This window comes from Dama dama, chromosome 22, assembly GCF_033118175.1.
Source record: "Dama dama isolate Ldn47 chromosome 22, ASM3311817v1, whole genome shotgun sequence".
Taxonomy (NCBI): domain Eukaryota; kingdom Metazoa; phylum Chordata; class Mammalia; order Artiodactyla; family Cervidae; genus Dama; species Dama dama.
In genome coordinates this window covers 34,160,351-34,183,570 of record NC_083702.1, presented here as the reverse complement: position 1 = coordinate 34,183,570, position 23,220 = coordinate 34,160,351, and the positions used below count along the sequence as shown (strand labels likewise).

Below are 23,220 nucleotides of genomic sequence, written 5' to 3'. Positions count from 1 at the left end.
TAAAATGATTTTCCCAGATACAAAAGAAATTGACCAAAAATAAAAAAGTTTGAGCAGGGACTGTGGGACTAGAGGAAGGGGGTGGGAGAAATCGAGATTGGGCAAACTCTCAAAAACCATGCATGTGCTCCCTACTATGCAAAAAACAACATTTACATTTTTCTGTTTTAGATGTCGGGGATCCACTGTGTAATTTTGAGCAAGGGCATGCGGGAAAGTTGCTCTGGGGAGAGTCGGAAGTCAGGTGGGCAGGCGGCTCAGGAGGGAACGGCAATCAAGGTCTGTGATCTGTTTTGTTTTGTTTTGTTTCTTCCTCCTTGACATGCTACATTTTCACATCAAAGATACACACACGCCCAGGCACTAATCCAAGGGTAACGTGTTTGAAACGCTAGCATCTTCCTCTAACCCCAGGGGTGAGCTGAGCGCTGGATAAGGGTCTGAACTGGGCGCCGGGGAGGAATTTGTGTTGGAAGAAACGCTACCCTCTGGGGGCAGTGTGGGGGAAACACAGCCTCAAGACTCTTCCTGCTGATGCAATCTGCAGGAGAGCCAGCAGACTCCGCTGCCCGGGCCAGTCTGCGACGCGGCCGCCACGTGTGCCCGCCGCCACCCCGGCAGCTTCCCCAGACCCGCGCTGCCCGGAGCGCCCGGGACGCAGCGCCTCTGCCTCGGCTCACCTCCAGCTGCTGTGTTCGAGTTCTGGCCCCACGATGAAGGTAACCGCTTATGATTTCTGACTGTGCGTGTACAACAACGTGTGTGTGAATTGAGCCCGCGATTCCTCAGAGTTGGCAGACAGGGGATGGAGGAAGAACCGCCTGGGTTGTTGCCATGCAAACGCTTGCAGCATCTTCCTTATCAATGATGCTCGGACCGGACCTTCCCTTCATTTTTCTCTTCAGGTTTCGGCTCAACCCTTCACAGGATGTGCCGCCTCAAGGTTTTTCACAGCTTATTTGTGAACCGAGATAAAAGGCAGCACGCAGCTCCTTCCCCTGCCTGTTTTGAAGTCCGGAAAGGGAGAGGAAGCTCTTCTCAATTTCTGAGATGCACAGGAGGTGGGGGATTTTGAAGAGCTCTGGGGGTGTCACTGGTGGTCCATGGCGGTTTTTTGCTGGCTGTAAATTACAAAGGTTCAGAACTAAGTGACGGTGGGAGATGGAAGGAAGCTGTTCCATCTCTATTAAAAACAGAAGTCTCCTCTTATTCTGTTCCTTGTGGAAATTCAAGCTTCTAGGAGTTACAAATCATCAAATAAGCCTAAGGGCATTTTTTTTTTTTATTCAAGAGCACCCTAGTGACTTTTATTCTTATGCTAATCAAGGATAAAGCGCCTAGTTGGTTATTACTTAGGAAGGTGTAGAAATGAACCCTTTTACGAGTTCTGTTTTCCCACGTTGGAAAACTGCAATTATTTTTAAAACTGAAGAGTAGCTTTTTTTTTTTTTTTAAAGAAAAGCAAAGCATGGGCAAGTACTATTGCTATCCAATATCCTGGAAGTAGGCAAGTCCTATATACAGTCTGAACTTTGAGGAGAAAAAAGGCCACAGTTCAGAGTTTCCTAGGAGAGCATTAAGTACAGTTGCTGACTGGGCTTATCCACAACCCACTCCGGTCTACAACTGTGCTTACAAGAAAGGATGTATCAATGGTGTCTTTTCACCAAACAAAAATCTCCACTCTGATTAGCAGGAAATGAGTGGAAAATGTAGTTCTGTATTAAAAGGGATCATGCAAATGTGCTGTGTCGAAAAAAGTCTCTAGAGATTTCTGTTTCTGACTTGCTCATGTCTGTCAATTTCAGATGAAAAATATACTCTGAGTATCGAATTAGTGAGTAAAAGGAGAAATTATGAGGATAAACAGTCTTACTTTTCAGCTTTCCCCTGTCCCAGGTGGGACTTAGTGGATTATGCATTTTTGTAAGTTCATGGGTGCTTTAGCATGAGTATAAAACCCCCGGCCCTTTACACAGGAAACTGGAGGATCTCTTCAAGTAGTCTCATCTCTGTTTTCTTATATTTTACTATGATTAAGAAAGAAATGATTATGTGTCCTAGGCATGGTCTAAGGCGTATGTAAGGTTCCTTTAAGATGTTTTTATTATTTCAAAAACCTTTCTACTCACCTTTTCCCTCAGTGTTTCTATCATAATCATCCTTTTAAAAAATGTGATTTGCACACGGCACCATGATAAGATCTGCTGTGCTGCTGCCACTGCTTAATCACCAAGTCATGTCCAACTCCTTGCCACCCCATGGACTGTAGCCCACCAGACTCCTCAGTCCATGGGATTTGCCAGTCAAGAACACTGGAGTGGGTTGCCATTTCCTTCTCCAGGGGATCATCCCAACCCAGGGATGGAACCCGTATCTCCTGTTTGGCAGGCGAATTCTTTACCACTGAGCCACCTGGGAAGCCCTTGATAAGTTCTGTCCTCAGATAATTTTCCAGACATAGTCTTGCCTGGGAGCTGTTATTTTAAGATGGACACATACAGAACAAGCAACTGAGTGAGAAAAATTGCATATACATTGAATAAGATGTGTATAAAAGTGGGAAGTACCTATTATAATTTACTGAATGAAAGTGGAGATGATGTGTATCTAAAAGGGCAGAGACAAGAAGTCTTTGTCAGGGGTGCATGGTTAAGTGAAGGAAGAGGGCTGTTTGTGTGTGTGCAGGGGGCCAAACAAGAGGCCTGGCAGAGAGTGGGTGGGGATCCACATTCCAGACACAGGATGTGGCCCCTCAGGCCAGGCTCAGAGAAGTGCAGCTAGTTAAGCAGCCTAACAAAAGGGCCTTGGTAGAACCTGAGGTGGTGAGAAAAAAAGAAAAAGCAAGAACAAAGGATGAGAGTTTCATTTTGGCCAGTATTTCATTTAGTGAGTCTCTGTAATAAATAATTGCATCTGATTTTAGAACTATAGAGAGAAAAGAAGGTGAGTTAAGAAAACTTCCATTTGTCAGGGGTCGGGTGGAGAGGGAGGTGGGAGGGGGGATCGGGATGGGGAATACATGTAAATCCATGGCTGATTCATGTCAATGTATGACAAAAACCACTACAATATTGTAAAGTATTAGCCTCCAACTAATGAAAATAAATGGAAAAAAAAAAAAAGAAAACTTCCATTTGTAATGCAAGAATTTCTCTTGCTTGTTGGGTCATTGAATTTAAGAAGGTCTAAATATTTGAAATGGGCTTAAAATCTTGTGAAAGAAAGTTGAAAATAGTTGATTATTACAGAGATTTATGCAAAGAATTAAAATCAAGTTATGGTTTCTTTTAGTAATTGTGTATTTCCCAATTATTTTCATAATTTCAGATGTTACCTCTTAGTTCAGGTCAGGACTTTAAGCTCTATAGAGGAGGAAAAATAATTCCCCCTCTATACTTCTCAATTCTTGGCTGAACTGTTGTTTAGTCACTGAGTTGTGTCCGACTTTTTTGTGACCCCATGGACTGTAGCCCACCAGGCTCCTCCATCCCTGAGATTTCCCAGGCAAGAATACTGAGGTGGGTTGTCATTTCCTCCTCTAGATCTTCCCAGCCCAGGGATTGAACCAGTATCTCCTGCTTTGGCAGGCGGATTCTTTACCACAGAGCCACCAGAGAAGCCCTCTTGGCTGAAACATCCCCATAATAAAACACAGATTAATGGGGGAGGAGTCAGGGGGAGCAAGTTTAATAACATGTATACCTCCTGTGTACATCGAAGATATCCAGGAAAACTTGAGTAACTCCTTGAAATGATCCAAGCTACCACTTTAAATATCATCTTCAGCTAAAGACTAAAGAAAGGTATTGAGGGTTGGGGCAAACTAGTTATGGGAGGTTATCAAACAACGCACAGAAAACAGGAATAAATTGCACGTTTAAGTCAGTACCTTCTCCTTGTTAAGAGTTTCTAGAGATTTTATTATCCTTCCTTTCCTGATACAGAGAGGGAGACACCCTACCAAATGGAGATTTCCCTTATAAATGCAACTTATACTCTGTTTTCAGATTTTCTTTTGTGTCTACAGCTTTTCAAAAATGATCAGCTCAAAATTGCCCTTATGCTAAAGAGGCATATTTTGGGGGTGGTCTATTCTGCTCCCCTTAAGTGCATTATTTCCGATGTCGAGATAATAGACCAGGGAAGGGTTGACCTAAAACAAATAGACTGCAGCAAATATTTCTCTGACACAGATGGGTTTATTTGGAGGTCAGCAGAGAATTAAAATTTGGGGTCTCAGCAATCCCGCTCCTGGGCATACACACCGAGGAAACCAGATCTGAAAGAGACACGTGCACCCCAATGTTCATCGCAGCACTGTTTATAATAGCCAGGACATGGAAGCAACCTAGATGCCCATCAGCAGACGAATGGATAAGGAAGCTATGGTACATACACACTATGGAATATTACTCAGCCATTAAAAAGAATTCATTTGAATCAGTTCTAATGAGATGGATGGAACTGGAGCGCATTATACAGAGTGAAGTAAGCCAGAAAGATAAAGACCAATACAGTATACTAACACATATATATGGAATTTAAAAAGATGGTAACGATAACCCTATATGCAAAACAGAAAAAGAGACGCAGATGTACAGAACAGACTCTGGGACTCTGTGGGAGAAGGCAAGGGTGGGATGTTCTGAGAGAACAGCATTGAAACAAGTATACTATCAAGGGTGAAACAGATCACCAGCCCAGGTTGGATGCATGAGACAAGTGCTCGGGGCTGGTGCACTGGGAAGACCCAGAGGGATGGGATGGAGAGGGAGGCAAGAGGGGGGATTGGGATGGGGAACACAGATAAATCCATGGCTGATTCATGTCAATGTATGGCAAAAACCACTACAATATTGTAAAGTAATTAGCCTCCAACTAATAAAAATAAATGAAAAAATAAAAAAAATAAAAACCACACTGAGATACTATCCCTCAGAGAAATGCTTTTTCATGGGAGTAAATATGCTTGAAAGGCACTTTTGTTAGGGCTATTATTTTAACTTCTTTAATAGGCATTTCTGTAATAAATTGCATGTTTGAATGCTCATTCAAAAAAATAAAATAAAATTTGGGGTCTGTAAGGCTATGGTTTTTCCAGTGGTCATGTATGGATGTGAGAGTTGGACTGTGAAGAAAGCTGAGCGCCGAAAAATTGATGCTTTTGAACTATGGTGTTGAAGACTCTTGAGAGTCCCTTGGAATGCAACGAGATCCAACCAGTCCATCCTAAAGGAGATCAGTCCTGGGTGTTCATTGGAAGGACTGATCCTGAAGCTGAAACTCCAGTACTTTGGTCACCTCATGCGAAGAGTTGATTCATTGGAAAAGACCCTGATGCTGGGAGGGTTTGGGGGCAGGAGGAGAAGGGGACGACAGAGGATGAGATGGCTGGATGGCATCACCAACCTGATGGGCATGAGTTTGAGTAAACTCCGGGAGTTGGTGATGGACAGGGAGGCCTGGCGTGCTGCAGTTCATGGGGTCGCAAAGAGTCGGACATGACTGAGTGACTGAACTGAACTGAACTGAACCAAGGCCAGGCACACACAGCAAGTCTCTGCATAGCAAGGGGAGAAGTCTTTACAGAGAGGAAATGGACATTGGGAGGGCCATAATAAACAGAGTCTGTGGCTTTTCAGTGAGTTGTTGCTGGAGTCTTTCTTCCTCTTTTTGGACTCTGCTGATTGTGGGTCTGGGGCTAGAGAATTCCCTTTTCTGTTCTCCTGGATCATTTAGTTAAAGTTTTAAATTTTTTTAAAGAAGGGCGCATCTGGATAGTATAAACTGGGAGGTCTAGGGTTATGAGTAAGCTATTTCTGTGCATAAATGAAGAATTATTTCTAAACTGTGGGTACCTCGCGTGTTTGGTTTAGTTATATCTCTGGGGATTTCAGGTTGTCTGATTCTCAGTGGGGGTAAGAAGATGAAAATGAAGGGCTTTCTCTAGCTTATTTTAGGCTTGGCAACTGTTATTCCTCTAACAGATGCCACTCTAGACAAACCTAGTGGAATGGTCAGCCTTATTATGCCCGAGGGGATTTTGTTAGCATATTAGAATAAGAATTTGGTAACTTCCAAGATGGACATCATTATCCCAGGCATCTTCTACTTTCTATACGATACTATCATTCTTTCTGAGCACAGGAGGAAACTGTGGCCAATCTGCTCATTTTACAGTTGTAAATATGGCAGTCTTTGTGTCGTAACTTTATCCCCTTAACAGCTGTCCAAATGCTCTAAATATTTAAAGTGACATATGGTAAAAATTCCTACTGATGGGCTTTCCTGAGCCTCTGCAGCCCATTGGGTAATACATGTCAGTGGCCATTCAACTAAGTCCACTAAAATTGGACACTGTATAACATCAACTTAAGGTGCAATGTGCTTTAAATGTTTTAAAATGGAGTATTGGGGATGCTCTGATTCTTAAATCTAACTTTGCAATTGCAAACATTCTTATCACAAGATCTAGTCTATGATTGACAGTATCAACGGTGAGTATGAAGCCAAAGCAGAAAGTCTTTTCTGTCACACACAAGGGTTCATGTGTCAACTGCACCTGTGCTTCTCATTTGTCTTCTCAAGTCTACAGGCTGAATTACCTCTAGAAATTGAGTACTTATATCCTTAAAATAACTTAGAAATTAGATCAGTTTATTAATATAGCATAGCATATACATATTTTCCTATTGTCATATATAGGCCATGCCCTTTTTGTAGGAAAAACCACTTTGCAAAATATTTCTCTCATGTTCAATGATTAATGGGAGAAAGAAAATGTTAAAGAAAGAGATAATCACACCCTGGAAATATAGGGAAAAGGTCAAGAAAAGAGGAAAAAGGAAGACAAGTTAAAAAAAAATAGAGGAAATTACATTACAATAAGCAAAGGTCTGGAAGAGTTGTACTGAAAACATGTGATTCTTTGTGATTGAAAAATTGTGAAATATTTGTAAAATTTGGCTAGTTACATTAACAGCTCTATTTTTCATCTGAAAAAACTAATTCATTGGTTTTTTCTATTTTTCTATGTGGATCTGAATATGTGACCAATTGCATCCCTTGTCTGAGAAATGTTTTTGCTATTTTGACTGGAAATGGTTAAGAATTCTAGGATATGAAAGTTCAAATTCTGACTCCTTATAAATCTTGATAGAAGGGGCACCTGTTGGGATGTTCTAGGCCAAACATGCCACGAATGTCTCTTATGTGACCAACAAAGACCTTCATGGAATTTGGGTTTAAGGCCAAGTATGGATTTGCACACGGTGATCACTCAGCAGTTGTTAACATTCCATCACTATGGTAAAGGGCAGTTTTGCCTAGTACCTTTCATTTCATTTTAGCTGATTTAGATTCAGAGTTGTATTGTTTGGATTTTAGTGCTAGATATTAGTGCAGGAATCTGTAATGACAATGAATGTTTCTTTGAACTTTGAAGATAAAAGATAGAGTTAAAATGGAGTTGTAAGGTCTGCTTGGGAAAGCATAATAATGCATTATGAGGAATTTCATGGTTGGTGAATGGTCTGTATACTTGCAAGGTTAGTTTTGATGTTTATAGAGGAGACACATCCAGGTTTTGAGAAGGACTTCTTTGCTTAACAAACATAGAGATGCTTTATATTTCTGAATGCTATATAAATTACATAACATTGAATTATAACCTCAAAATCTTCATATGAGGAAAGCATGACAATTATATTATTAACTCCTCTACTTTACAGATAAGGAAAATGAAGATCAGAAAACTTACTTAAATTGTTTAAGACCATAAATAGCACAACATGATGAGGAACTATTTTGACTCCTAGTCCAGTGTGCTGTCTCCTTCACTGGTGTTCTAATCCTTTTGGGGTCTCACACCACTTTATAAACCTTAGAAGAATGTACAATCTCCCCCAACAAAAAGTACAAATAGGCACAAAACTTTATATCTAAATTATTTGTTGTTAAAATCAGGACAGTGTAGTCCATATAGCATGGGAGACTGGTGGAAAATGCTGAAATAACCTAGTTTTTACAGCAGTGGAGAGCTATTGGTTCTTGCTCCTGTAATCAGCTAGAAATATAAGCAAGAGCTCCATACTGCTCTTTGAATATCCAACATATCTGCCTCTAGGGACGTCCTTGGTGGTCCAGTGGCTAAGATTCTGAGCTCCCAATACATGGGTCCCAGGTTCAATCCCTGGTCAGGGAACTAGATCCCACATGCTGCAGCTAAGTGTTTGATGTCACAACTAAAAGATCTCGCATGCTGCAACGAAGATGAAAGATCTTGGATGCCACAATTAAGACCTGGCACAGCCAAATAAATAAATCAATTTTTCTTAAAAAGGAAAATGTCTGTCTTTAGACCAAACAGAAAGACAACCAATATTTTCTTTGATTTTTAACCGTACATGTTATCAGTTTCTTCTTTCTCTTTTATCTCATAAAGACCCAAGGTGTAGAGTGTAGGAGAGGAAAACACATTTTCTTCTATCTTTTAGGTTCATTTCTTGGTGTTTTGCAAATTAGGCTGACAAAAGACAGTGTAAGAAGAGGAGAACCGTTGATTATCTCTGCAGCTTGCATACACACAGGAGAAACTCAGTGATGACTAACTCACAGGGTGGTTAGAATGTGGGTTTATATAACATCCTAAGAAAGAAAAACACCTTTGTAGAGAACTGATGAGGCAAAGGCAAACGTTTTAGATTTCCAAAGGCAGCAATCTGTGGGGAGGTAAATATACAAGGGATACTAATGGGGGTAAGATTTGTTTGTTCAGGTCCATCTCAGCACTGACTTTCTGGCTCCTTTGTGGCTGTAAAGCTTTGGCAGGAGAGGAGACTTTGGGCACTCCTCATTTCTCAGAAGTTTCTACTTTTAGTCAGTGAAAGGGAGCCTCCAGGGAGGCTTTCTGCTGCGTCTGTTGGCTCTCTTGTGCCTTCAGCTTAAAATAACCCTTATCCCAAAGTGGCATATTTTGGGATGTCATATTTTGATCTGCTACAATGGTCAAGAGCAGAACTTAATTCATGGAAGCTGCACCCTAATTTATTTGATCTTCATCTCATTTTGAAGTGTATACATGGCCATTTGATTAAACAGGGCTAATACATAATTCCTTAGTAGAGTTTAATAGTTTGGGGTGCTTAGGTTTCCCATTTCATTAATAACTTCCTGCCCAAAGGGAACATCTAGTTGTGTCTCCACAACTAGAGATACCACTGCAATGAAAGGCAAGTGTACCACAACTAGAGAGTAGCCCCCACTCACCTCAACTAGAGAAAGCCGTGCACAGAAATAAAGATCCAGTGGAGAAGGAAATGGCAATCCACTCCAGTACTCTTGCCAGGAAGAGCCTGGTGGGCTACAGTCCATGGGATCACAAAGAGTCGGACACGACTGAGTGACTTCAGTTTCACTTTTCACTTTCATGCATTGGAGAAGGAAATGGGAACCCACCCCAGTATTCTTGCCTGGAGAATCCCAGGGACAGAGAAGCCTGGTGGGCTGCAGTCCATGGGGTCGCAGAGTCGGACATGACTGCAGTGACTTAGCATCAGCAGCAGCCAAAATTAAAATAAATAATTTTCAAAAAAATTCCTTCTTTCCCATTTATACCTTCTTCCCATCTGTCCCCTCCATGATGCCACTCATCATGTGGCTCACCCCCATGTTCTCATGTGACTTGTTTTACAGTGGAGTGTAAAACAGTGACTTGTTTTACAGTGGAATAAGAACATGACAGATGGGAAGGTTAAGAGTAGAGTCTCCTTTTGGAGTCAGGAAATAAGATATTGATCATATCCTACAATCTCTGCACTCACCTTTCCTCTCTTGCGTGAACCCTGTACCATCAGTGGTGCTTTTACAGATACTGGTTGATCTAAATCAACATCCTCTTTCTGGACTTCCTAGATTCAGATTCATTGATTCTGTTTTACATTTCTTTGTTTTCAAACTGTAGATACATTTTTTCCACATCAGAATTTATTTGATGTCAGAACTGTAATTGACTACCAAAATATAGAGGGTTATAAAAACACAGACAACAGTAAACTCGTGTTTTTATGACTATTGCCAGATTCATTTCATAAAGCTACTGAATGGTGTTTTTAGAGTGTCAGTGGTGAAACTGAACATAGATTGTAAGCATACATTGAAAACATTTCTGGAAAAGTTCATTCAAAAAGATGCTACATAACAACATGGACTGGACCCATGAAAATCATAAGAAACAAACTCAATAATGCCGGTTCACTAAAGCACTACTGCCTTCAGATTTAGGCAGTATGTAAAGAGAAAGGGTCCCTGCCACACCCCAAGGAACTGACTTAGAATTTAGAACAAAGTCATGTATCTAGGAATGTTAACTAGTTCTCGTACTGTTTAACATGGGGATTTTTTGTTGTTGTTGCAAACAAAGCAGTTTTTAAGCAAACTAATTAATGCATACGCTGGCAAACAAATCCAACAAAAGAGGCAGTTAGAGGCAGTGTTCATTGAACACTGGAATTTTGAAAGAAAAAAACCTCTTAGGTCATCTTAGGCATTTACTTCTGCTAAATAAGGATTGTTTTAAGTTTATTTTTCGAGCTTTCAATTCTATTTCATGCAAATACCTCAAGAACCAAGACTTCTCATATCTTCTGTGAACAATTTTGCTGGTTACTATAGTCACTATTTAAAAGTTTCCTGAAAAATAAATAAATAAATAAAAGTTTCCTGAAAATTAACTTATTTTTCTTTTCTTTTGGGTCTGTATTCTATTTGCTCTAATTAGTAGTGTAAGTAATTTAATGAATATGTGGATATCGTATGTCAATAATGTTTATGCTACTTTAATGACTTCATGCTTGCTTCTTACATTAACATTGTGTCTGAAAACAAAACAAAAAAACATTGTGTCTGCTAGTCCACCAGGCAACCAAGTACCTTTCCTCCTCTTGATGTTCTTAGAACATTTATTCACAGTAGCCCATTGGTCTACAATTTGATGTTAAAAGACAACATTTTGATGCTGGGAATGAAGGGTCCTTTGCAACCACATGAACTTAACTACACACTGAGATAGATTTAATAGTTCAACATCATTGTTAATGTTTAATTAGAAGTGACTTGTATTTACTTGTACCTGTGTGAAATGGCATCCAAATCAGAGAATTTACTGCAGCACTTTTTGTAATAACAAAAGATTGGCAGTCACCCACATATCCAACAGATGTAAAAAAGAATGAGGTTTAAAAAAACAAACACAAAAACTAGTGGAGGGAAGAATGAGTAAGCTCTCTATATACAGATTAAAGGAAAATCTCCATGATCCTTTTAACTGTGTACATTTCTATATTTGAAAAAGTTTGATAAGAGATGTCAAAGGAGGATTTACAGTGGAGGTGATGTTTGAGCAGAAGCAGGAGAGAAGGCCAGCTGAACAAGGAAGTAGGAGCATTTTAGGCACATACGTGGTCGACTTCCCACCCAACTCCAGACTTCTGGACCTAGATTCAATCACCCATTCCTTTGCTGTAAAAGACCATGAGGAAACGTGTGCCTGGCCTCTCTTCCAGGCCACTGGTAAATACAGGGCCCCGTGTACCCAACATTCTCAAGGAATGAACTATGAGAACTCACAACACTGGCAACCCAGGGACTAGTTAAATTCACCACATCACACTTTGCTCACAGTATCTCCATTCTTCACTATCCCCTGATGCTCTCGGTTTTCTCTCTTGTCTCAACCCTCACTGGAACCTCCCACCCAAACTTGTCCACAGGACCCTTTACAACTCAGTATTAGCACCACCCCCTGACTCCTTCCTTAAATCTTCCACCCCTCCAGCCCTCAGGTGAGGTCATTTCCATCACCTGCGGAGGGGGCTCACTTTCTGTACTCTCTTCCCTCTTGAGTTAGAAGGGGTTGATCTCCTTCACCCTGCCCATTCTGTCCCCACATCAGACTTCTCCTAAAATCCTGTCTCCACTGCTCAGTCCAGAAATTTGTGCCATCTCTTTCTGCCTCTTAACTATCACATGCTCTCAAACTTATCCGCTGAAAATTTTAGCAATTGCTCCTGATTCTCTCTTCCATCCTAAGTCCTATTTTCTCATATTATTTCAAGGTTCATGGATAGTCCATTCCCTTTTCTTGCATCTCATCTCCATTAATACACAATATTCCTCATAATCCACCCATACCTATGGTCATATCCCAGACTTTTAAATGACATTTAATTATACCAAGTCCCATCAATTGTTTTTGGTTCAATATACATCTTACATCTCTGCAGTTCTCTCCATTTTAGCTGCCATGTGCCCAGTTCAAGCCACTCTCTTCTAGTCAACGGGTTTATATTATATGGGTATATAATATATATGGGTATATATGTATATAACAAATAGATATTAAGTGGGTAAATACTAATAGGTTTCTATTTCTGTTCACCTCTAGCTTATCCACACCCCCACCCCAGTCTGTTCTCCACAAAGCTGAGTGATCACATCTGTCATTGGCTTAAAAAGCTCCTCAACCCTTCCTCTTATGCTTTGACTAAAAGCCGAAGTCTCCCCCATGCTCTAGAAGGCACCAGAAGTTCTGATCACTCTTACCTCTGCAGCCTCACTTCATCTTTCTAGCTTCCTTCACCCCCCCCCCCCCAAACTTTTCTTCAGGGCTGATCCTTTTGCCTTGGAGGCCTTCCCCCTGCTCCCCATCAAGCTAGCTCCTTACCACCCTGCCAGCCTCAGACTGAATGTCACTGCCTCACAGCTGATCTTATGATCCTTTGTGATTCCAAGTCCTTTAGAGCACTAATTGCAATTTACAGTTATTTATGGGTGTGATTGGGCTTCTCAGGTGGCTCAGTGGGTAAAGAATCTGCCTGCAATGCAGGAGATGCAGGAGACTCAGGTGTGGAAAGATCCCCTGGAGGAGGGCATGGCAACCCATTCCAGTGTTCTCACCTGGAGAATCCCATGAACAGAGTAGCCTGACTGGCTAAAGTCCTTAGGATCTCAAAGAGTTGGACATGCCTGAAGCAACTGAGCATGCACACACCCACGCATGTGTGTGATTATCTGTTCACTTTGCAGATTGATCTCTTATGTACTCTCCTACTAGATCCTACATTTCTTCAGGACAGCATATCCAGTTTTTTGCCACTGTGCAAACACATGTAGTCCAATACTTGGCCAGGATAGGTGGTTGGTAAGTGTGGTAGGCTGAATAATGAACTCTGAGTGATGCCCGTGGCTTAATCCCCTGAAACTTTTATGGTAAAGGAAATTTTGTGGCTAAGTTATAGATTTTGAGATGGAGAGCTTATCTTTGATTTTCTGGCTCAGATCAATTTAATTGCAAAGGTCTTTACAAGAAGAAGGCAGGAGGCTCACAGGAAGAGATGCAACAATGGAAGCAGAGGTTAGGGGGAAAGAGGGACAAGGGAGGGAGAGAGAGAGTGAGATTTGAAGATGCTAGACTGCTTGCTCTGAAGATGGAAAAGGGGCCTTGAGCCAAGGAATATAGGCGGCTTCTAGAAGGTGGAAAAGCAAGGAAACAAATTCTATACCTTAACTTGGAGGGGCTTCTCTGGTAGCTCAGCTGGTTAAGAATCTGCCTGCAATGCAGGAGACCCTGGTTCGATTCCTGGGTCAGGAAGATGCGCTGGAGAAGGGCTAAGTTACCCACTCCAGTATTCTTGGTCTCCCCTGGTGGCTCGAATAGTAAAGAATCTGCCTGCAATACAGGAGACCTGGGTTTGATATTTGGGTTGGGAATATCCCCTGGAGAATTTGACTAGTATCTAAATTCTGGCAAAGGGAAAAGCTGCCCACACCAGTATTCTGGCCTTGAGAATTCCATGGACTCTATAGTCCATGGGGTCACAAAGAGTCGGACAGAACTGAGCAACTTTCACTTCATTTCACTTCACTTAACTTGAAACTCTGACCTCCAGAATTCTACGATAATAAAGTTCTGTTATTTCTAAGCCACAAAATTTATAGTAATTTGTTACAGCAACAACAGAAAATGAATATGAATTTTGGTACTGACTGTAACAAATACCTGAAAATAAGGAAGTGGCTTTGAATTGGGCATTGGACAGAGGATGGAAGAAATCTGAGGATCACAGAAAGAAAAGCCTAGATTGTCTTGAACTGATTGCTGTTGGAAATATGGATTTTAAAAGCACTACTGATGAGGGCTCTGAGAGTATTGGGGAAGACATTCAAGGAAACCAGAGAAAATCCTTATGATATAGCAGAAGAAAGCTTAGTGGACTTGTGGGTTATAGCTATATGAAAACAGAACTTGGAAGTGGTTAACTGAGATTTAGTTGAGATTTCTAAGCAACAGTCTGAAGGTTTCTTCTTTCTGATTATAAATAATAAAATGCAAGAGGAAAGAGAAAAGTTGAGGGGGAAACTGTTAAGCCCCAAGGAGGCAGATTTTCTTTTTTTTTTTTAGGAGGCAGGTTTTGATTGTTTAGAAAATTATCAAACTCTCCAGATTATAAAGTAAGATGCTCACACGAGGAGATTCACCATTAGGAAAGCCTGCTTTGGTGAGGCAGCTGAGGCTGAGTTAGGAGATTATAGCGACATGCAAGGAGAGGTGATGATGCTAGGATTATTGGGAGTGGTGGTGGTGTGAGGTGTGAAAAAAGACGGGGATGAGTTGATTTTATTGGGACTTTGTTTAGGGTCCATTTGGGCCTTAAGTGGAAACGGATGCTATACTCTTATAGTGCTCCCTTTCCTGGCCACCTGAACTGTCTGGCCTCTCTGTAAACCCTCTCTGGAATGTTCTGTCTTAGTGTTGCTTGGGCCCAAATTACCATTTTTTGCTTGTGTGCACTCTGGATTTCTCCTTGGATTAAAGGTCCAGTGAAGAGTGGCCTCTAGCTTCTTGTTCTTCCCCTGCCACTCCACCAATGAGTCTTCTGGATGCCCTTTAGGGAACTCACTGGATCCTCTTGGCCCAAGACACAGTCACCATCACCCCCATTTCACCCTGGGCTCAGACCAGAGGATGAGGCCACCTTGTCCTCAGTCCTTGTGTAGCAGATGAGTTAATACCGTCTTAACAGGATTAGACAAAACAATGGAAACAGTGACAGACTTTATTTTCTTGGGCTCCAAAATCTCTGCAGATAGTGACTGCAAGCCATGAAATTAAAAGACACTTGCTCCTTAGGAAAAAACCTATGACCAACCTAGACAGCATATTAAAAAGCAGAGACATTACTTTGCCAACAAAGATCCATCTAGTCAAAGCTTTGGTTTTTCCAGTAGTCATGTATGGATGTGAGAGTTGGATCATAAAGAAAGCTGAACACTGAAGAATTGATGCTTTTGAACTGTGGGGTTGGAAAGGACTCTTAAGAGTCCCTTGTACAGCAAGCAAATCAAACCAGTTAATCCTAAAAGAAATCAGTCCTGAATATTCATTGGAAGGACTGATGCTGAACCTGAAGCTGCAATACTTTGGCCACCTGATGTGAAGAACTGACTCACTGGAAAAGACCCTGATGCTGGGAAAGATTGAAGGTGGGAGGAGAAGGGGATGACAGAGGATAAGATGGTTGGATGGCATCACTGACTTGATGGACATGAGTTTGAGCAAGCTCCAGGAGTTGGTGATGTGTTGGGAAGTCTGGCGTGCTGCAGTCCATAGGGTCACAGAGTCGGACATGACTGAGCAACTGAACTGAACTAACAGGATTAGAGAGAAAGGAGAGATAATAATAAAGTGATGGAGCCACCAAATGACCCAAAGCCTGTCAGGAAGAAAGAAATCTCTTGAGCAAGAGGTCCGAAACCTAGAAGAACCAGAAACCATTGGTGCTGAAAGGAAAACAAAGCTGAGATGTGGGCAGTGATACAACTAATAGCAAAGGAGGAAAAACATCCACCTCCTTTTCATTTTCCTCAGGGTGATGACTTCAGATTACTGTAATGCATTTCTCTCTCTCTCTCTCTCTTTTCAATAAAGTTTTTCTTTTTTATATTTTTAATATTGATTTATTTTTGGTTGCACTGGGTCTTCATTGCTGCCAGCGGGCTTTCTCTGATTGCAGAGAGCAGGGGCTATTCTCGTTATGGTGTGTGGGCTTTTCATCATGGTGCCTTCTCTTGTTGCGGAGCATGGGCTCTAGGGCATGTGGGCCTCTGTAGTTGTGGCCGATGGGCTTTGTTGCCGCACAGCATGTGGAATCTTCCCAGACTGAGGATTGAACCCTGCAGTGGCAGGTGGATTCTTAACCACTGGACCACCAGGGAAGTCCTGTAATGCATCTCTTGAACGAACATGTGAAGAGTCCTTTCCGTGAAAGCTTTAGGCACTTCTCGAGGTCTTGAAGCTTTGAGGAGAAAGAGTAGGGACAGTTGACACAGTTCATGGCACTTGTAGGGAAAGGCCAAGTAACGTGATGATTATGAAGACAGTCTGGGGCCAGACTACTGGTGTGTGATTCTCAACTTTGCTCTCAAGTGATCTCCAACAAGTTATTTAACTGTGCCTCCATTTTCTTATCTATAAAGAAAATAACAGTACCTACCCCACAAGGATGCTGTGAAGATTGAATAAAATAACAAATGTAAAGCCCTTCTATCCATGGTTTCCCTGGTAGCTCAGATGGTAAAGAACCACCTGCAATGCAGGAGACTTGGGTTCGATCCCTGGGTTGGGAAGACCCCCTGGAGGAGGGCAACTAAGGTTATTCTAATGTCCTCTCAAAGGCTAACAAATAAAATATTTCAATTAGTGATGCAGTAGGAAGAAAATAAAATGAAGTGATGTTATGGTGAGAGAACTGAGGGGAAGCCAGTACTGAGTTGTACTGGCTACTCAGGGAAAGCCTCACAGAGGAGATAAACTTTGCACTAAGTCCTGAGTACCATGGCAAACCATGGGACATGGAGGTGGCGTCCCATACATGGTGAGCAGCAGAGTTAGCTTACTAAATTTCCCGGAGGTTAGTGAGCAAGGGGAAACATCATGAATACTCCTTTAAGCCATGAGAAGGAGTGTGGATTTTATTCAAAGTGTAGTGGATCATTTGAGCAGAAGATCGAATTCCATTTTAAAAAGTCACTGTGGGTCAAATAGTTTATTATGGTGACTTTTTTTTTTTTCTTACACAACTTTTTGTCTTTCCTATAGTTAATCATTGCCTTAGTATCTTCCATTTGCTTACTTTACTATATATTTATTATGAATTATTCTCAACTCTCCAATAGCCTCTAATTTTGCATAGATCAAATGTATCCATTTATCTGTCAGTCCTTTTTTTTTTCCTGGACTCCTTTTTTTCTGCCCCTCTTTTTGTTCTTGTTTCAGTCTGTGTTGGTTTCTCTACAGGCCAGTTGTAAAACTCTTTCGAAGACTTCTACTTGGCATCCTGTATCCTCTGTGTAAGGTCCCAAGATTTCTGAATCTTGTGGCTTCCTCTTTCTTAGTTTACTTCCTCATTTGTGTGGAACATATCCTTCAGTAGTGGCCAATTGAACAGTATATGAGAGATAATGTTTTGATTCCTTGCATGCCTAAAAATGCTTTTGTTCTACTATTGGGCTAGAGTGATATTTGGTTGAGAACAGCTTCTGAATTAGAAATGACTTTTGCATCCAAATTTTAAGGGAATTACAATATTATGTTCTAGTTTCCTGTGGCACAAAGGAGAAGTCAAGGGGCACTCTTATTTCAGATCCTTTTTATATGCAACCTCTTTTTGTTCTTTCCAGAAGCATTAAGGATCTGTTACTAACTTTATGATATGGAGAAGGAAATGGCAACCCACTCCAGTATTCTTGCCTGGAAAAGTCCATGGACAGAGGATCCTGGCAGGCTGCAGTCCGTGGGGTTACATGACTGAGCATGTGTGCACGAGGGTGGAGGGAGATGGGTTGGTAGCAATAAACTGGTAGAACTAAAAAAATAAAACAAAAAACTTTATGATAACATGAATCCTTATTCATCCTAGGATATTTTCTGGTCATTTATCTTTTGATAATTTCTTCTCTTCTTCCTCTGTTTTATTTTCCTTAAATTCCTATCAATTTATTGTTAGCCCACCTTGATTAATTCTCTAATTAAAAACTTTCTCCCCAAATGTCCAGTTTTAGGAGGGGGATATTTTATCAATGTTATCTCCCAAGCTTTTCCTTGAATTTTAAAATTTTAGTCTTCATATTTCTAAGATCTTTAAAAATTCTCTAATTATTAATATAATATCATGTTATTTCATGGATGAAATATCTTTTATTTCTGAGGAAATCAATTATATTTAAGCCATTTTTCTTCTACTCTCTGTATTAGCCCTCCCCCACACCTCTTATTTCTGTATTTTAGGGCAGGGGCCAAGCAGGTTGCCTTTCATGTAGGAGGCTTTCCTCAAATATCTGTTGACCAGTGGCGCCTCATTTACGTTTAATACTTAGGGCAGTAAGAAACCTCTAGGAAGCTCTGTGTACATGTTTAGGGCCTTCCCTGGTCCATTACAAAGTTTTATGACCATGCGGGAGTGACTAGGCTATTTCATTGGAGGACTCCCAGCTAGTCTTAATTCTAGCTCTGTTTTCAGAGTCTTATGTAGTTTTTTGGAGGAAGAATTATCCAATTTGCATAGGACTTCATGCCTATGTTGGGCTTCCTTGGTGGCTCAGACAGTAAAGGATCCGCCTGCGATGCAGGAGACTCTGGTTTGATCTTTGGATCAGGAAGATCCCCTGGAGAAGGGAATGGCAACTCACTCCAGTATTATTGCCTGGAGAATTCCACAGACAGAGGAGCCTGGTGGGCTACAGTCCATGGGGTCGCAAAGAGTCAGACATGACTGAGCGATTAACACTACATTCATAGGGAACTAAAGGTTCCATCATTTAGTGTGTGAATTTTCACATATTTTCCCAGAAAAGTGTTTAGATTCCTTCAAGCCTGAATCACTTATGTCCCATTTCTCCAGGGAATAAATCTCTCATTTCCTACTACAATTAGGAAGTAGTTACCTGGCTGTGCTGGGTGGGTGTGGAGACCCAGAGGTAAGAGGATGTGAATCTTATATGGGTGAGCTCTTATATACCAGAGCCAGAGTGTGACTCTCCCTTGGGATAACTTGGCTGACTGGTGCTGCCTGTGATGGGAGAGTCAAGAGAGGGGTCTTCAGAGGATGCAGTTCACAATTCCAGTGTTTCGTGAGGCAAAGATGCCACGGGCTATGTGGACTCTTAGGAAAAGAGCCATATTAGAATCACCTGGAAAGGACCTGCTTTATACCACCTGCTTAAAGGGTGTAATGCTGGAGTCAGAGCTGCGGGGGTCCTTTCGGGGGTGAGGCAGAACATGCAGGGCAGAGGCTCTCCTTTGGTGATGGGGCATGAGAAGACAGGTGTGAGAAGTATCCATAAATGCACTGTGATTTTATAAAGAGCCAGCATTTGACCATTTGCCCTGGGAGATGGGGGTGGGAGGCAATTGTAACAGTCCTAGCAAGTCTATTTCTGTTTCCTCTTGTTCCTGGTACACATGACCCTGGGGGATGTAGAAACAGCAGCAGGGGAGTGGAGAGAAGATAGAACAAGGAAGGTGGTAAAAAAACAAAACAAAACCAAATGTAAAATGCTGCATTCCAGCTCCTGAGGTTGAGGTGGGGCCTGCTCAGAGAGAAACAGCTATCAATGTGATGTGAAAGTTTCATTTCAGTTCTTTCTGGGTCTTTTAAATACTTGAAAACAAGCTTGAACTCATACTTAAATGTGACTGGAACACAATAGGATCAGCCTGGTCATCTCCAGAGGGGGAGGTAGGTTTAAGTGAGATTGAGGGTGGTGGTGAGAGAAAAATGAACTGCTTGCTGATTGTACTCTCCTGGGTTAATGCCATTACAGTAATGGTTATGCAGATTTTTATTACAACTCCCTACTTCAGCCTCACCTTTAAAAGTCCCTGGTGCCTTTGTTCTGAGTTTTTCTGAGCTTCTACAAAGGAAATCAGGTTTTCATTAGTGTCTCCTTTGGGCACTGTGGTTTTAGTTCTTCCTAAATTGCAGAATTGGTAATTTCTCCACTCTTGGCTTTCTGCCTTCCAGAACGGGTTTACATCACTCAGTACTATTGCTTTGTCTCCCATGCTGTTTCCTCTGTGGATTGTACTTTAAAAAACATCTTTGAGGAACTTGCCTTGTGATCCAGTGGTTAAGACTCCGTGCTTCCACTGCAGAGAGTGCAGGTTCAATCCCTGGTTGAGGAACTAAGATTCCACATGCCACACAGCGTGGCCAAAAAAAACAAAAAGGACTGTTGTCTCAGTGAGTTTCTGGAAGGACAGTGCAAAAATGGTCATATATTCCACCATGTTTAATTGGAATCTCAAGCAAATATTTTCAGGATAAATATTAATAATAACATACTCAGTTTTCCCAGTACTGTTACATAAAGCTTGTGTATATAAATCACCTTGAATTCTCCTCTTATCCCTCTATCCCCCATAACTGGATTTTTGGTTATTTCCTCATCACCAAAGAGCTGAAGCTTTTTTCAATTTGTTTTGATTTTTTTTTACCTTTTTTATTTTTTTCTGGCTGTGCCACACAGCTTGCAGGATCTTAGTTGCCCAACCAGGGATTGAACCTAGGCCACAACTGTAAAAGCACTGAGTCCTAAACCACTGGACCACTGGACCGTCAGGGAATTCCCTCTTCCTTTTTAATTCAAACTTAATTTGTGACCTGGTTCTTTGAAACTGTGAATATCTCATTCTCCAGTCACTTTTATCTGATGACTTTAGCATCCCTTGAATGATCTAATTATATCACTCTCAGCTTGGGTTAGCTAGCATTCTCTTGTGAAGGAGGTTTCCTTTTCTCTCCCTCCTCTCTCATTGTTATTTTAAGTTATTAAGAATTGCAATATTTTTTAGGTGGGGTTGAAGGCGGGAGGAGAAGGGGACGACAGAGGATGAGATGCTTGGATGGCATCACTGACTCAATGGACATGAGTTTGAGTAAACTCTGCGAGTTGGTGATGGACAGGAAGGCCTGGTGTCCTGCAGTCCATGGGTTAACAAAGAGTCGGACATGACTGAGCGACTGAACTGAATATTTTTTTAATAAATTAAGGGCAGCTTCCCCAGTCTAGGAAAGGGAGGAAATGAGACAGTAAGTTACAATATACCTGATTGAAAATAATCATGCCAACAGGTAGATCAAAAAGCCAAAGTCAAAATCAACTTGTATTTTTGTGTTTGTTTTGTAATAAAATCTGACAGTGAATGAGTAAAAATTAAACAAATTGATTGGGATCCCCAGTAGTTGCAGAGAGGGACATGGGCTACATAGACTGCTTTCTACTTTCGTTATCAGTCAGGTTTCCAGTAGTCATGTATGGATGTGAGAGTTGGACCAAAAAGAAGGCTGAATGCTGAAGAATTGATGCTTTTGAACTGTGGTACTGGAGAAGATTCTTTAGAGTCCCTTGGACAGCAGGGAGATCAAACCAGTCAATCCTAAAGGAAACCAGCCTTAAATATTTACTGGAAGGACTGATGCTAAAGTTGAAACTCGGAGGAGGAGCTAAGATGGCGGAGGAATAGGACGGGGAGACCACTTTCTCCCCTACAAATTCATCGAAAGAACATTTGAACGCTGAGCAAACTTCACAAAACAACTTCTGACCGCTAGCAGAACACATCAGGTGCCCAGAAAAGCAGCCCATCATCTTCGAAAGGAGGTAGGACAAACTATAAAAGATAAAAAGAGAGACAAAAGAGCTAGGGACAGAGACCCATCCCGGGTAATAGAGGAAGTTTCTAAACACCAGGAAACCCTCACACTGGCGAGTCTGGGGGAAGTTTTTGAATCTCTGAGGGCAACCTAACTGGGAGGAAAAATAAATAAAACCCACAGATTACATGCCTAAAAGCAACTCCCAGCAGAAAAGTACCCCAGACTCCCACATCAGCCACCAGCAAGTGGGGGCGGAACAGAGAGGAGTGGGAGGCATTGCTTAGGGTAAGGATCGGGCCTGAAAGCCCTGAGGGCAATCAGAGGGAGCTAAAGTGAGATAGCAACTTAAACTGTGCGATTACAAGAGAGAGAGAGAGAAAATTAACCATTCGCAGAACAAAGGGACTGAACAATTCCAGAGAAGAGCTAGCCGGTGGCGGACCGGCCCATCCCCGCCGGAAGCAGGAGGCAGGAGGGAGGGGAAAGGGGCAAACTCGGCCCCAGAGACGGCACCCCTACCAAACTGCAAACAGGCTCCCAGTCTCTGACCAAAGACTTCCTGAGATTCTGGATGGTCGACATCCTCCGGGAGGGTCGCGGCTAGAGGCCAGCTCCCGAGAACAGACACAAGGCGCACGCACCTGACTGGCGCGTGCAAACTGAGGCTGGGACCACGGAGGGGAGAAGGCTCACCGCACGCGGGGAGAGTGCGCCCGGCAAGCTCCTGGCTGCCTGAGCTGCTCGGGCGGGGAAGGCACAAAACGCAGGCCCAACTGAATCCGCACTTTTGTGGAATATCCGAAAACGGGAACTGTACACAACGCAGGGCCCGCTCCATATACAGCAGCTGGGAGCCTGAGCAGTGTAGACGGGGAAAGCACACACCCGTGAGCGGGGGCAAACCCAGTGTGGCCGGAACACTGCGAGTGCTCCCCACACAGGCCAGTGACATTTGTCTGCAGCGCCCCTCCCTCCCCGCAGCACCACTGAACAAGCGAAGCTAAACAAGAGACCATCTCCACCGCCTGTGTCAGGGTGGAAATTAGACACTGAAGAGACCAGCAAACAGAAGCCAAATAAACAAAGGGAACCGCGTCAGAAGTGACCAGTGTAACAGATTAAAATCCCTGTAGATAACACTGACTACACCGGAAGGGGCCTATAGATATCGAGAAGTGGAAGCTGGAACGAGGAGCTATCTGAAACTGAACCGAACCCACACTGCCCGCAACAGCTCCAGAGAAATTCCTAGATATATTTTTACTTTTTTTTTAATTAAAAAATTTTTTTTTCTTTTAAAATTCCCTATTACTCCTCCATTACTCCTTAACTTTCATTTTCATATATTTTTACTATTTTTTTAATTAGAAAATTTTTTTTTCTTTTTTTCTCTTATTTTCTTTTAAAGTCCGCTATTACTCCTCTATTACTCCTGAATTTTCATTTTCATTTCACTATAACCTTGCAAAAAAAAAAAAAAGAAGAAGCCCTATTTTTAAACCAA

At 41.9% G+C, this 23,220-nt stretch overlaps 1 protein-coding gene across 1 annotated transcript in view; it reads left to right on the top strand.

Moving 5' to 3' along the window:
* The first annotated feature begins 355 nt into the window (after nt 1-355).
* Nucleotides 356-23,220, top strand: part of BCAT1 (branched chain amino acid transaminase 1) — a 122,474-nt gene continuing 99,609 nt past the window's right edge. The window contains exon 1 of the mRNA XM_061125142.1: nt 356-719. Within this exon, the coding sequence (XP_060981125.1) occupies nt 714-719 (6 nt within the window). The 5' untranslated portion in view covers nt 356-713. The remainder of the gene's footprint in view (nt 720-23,220) is intronic.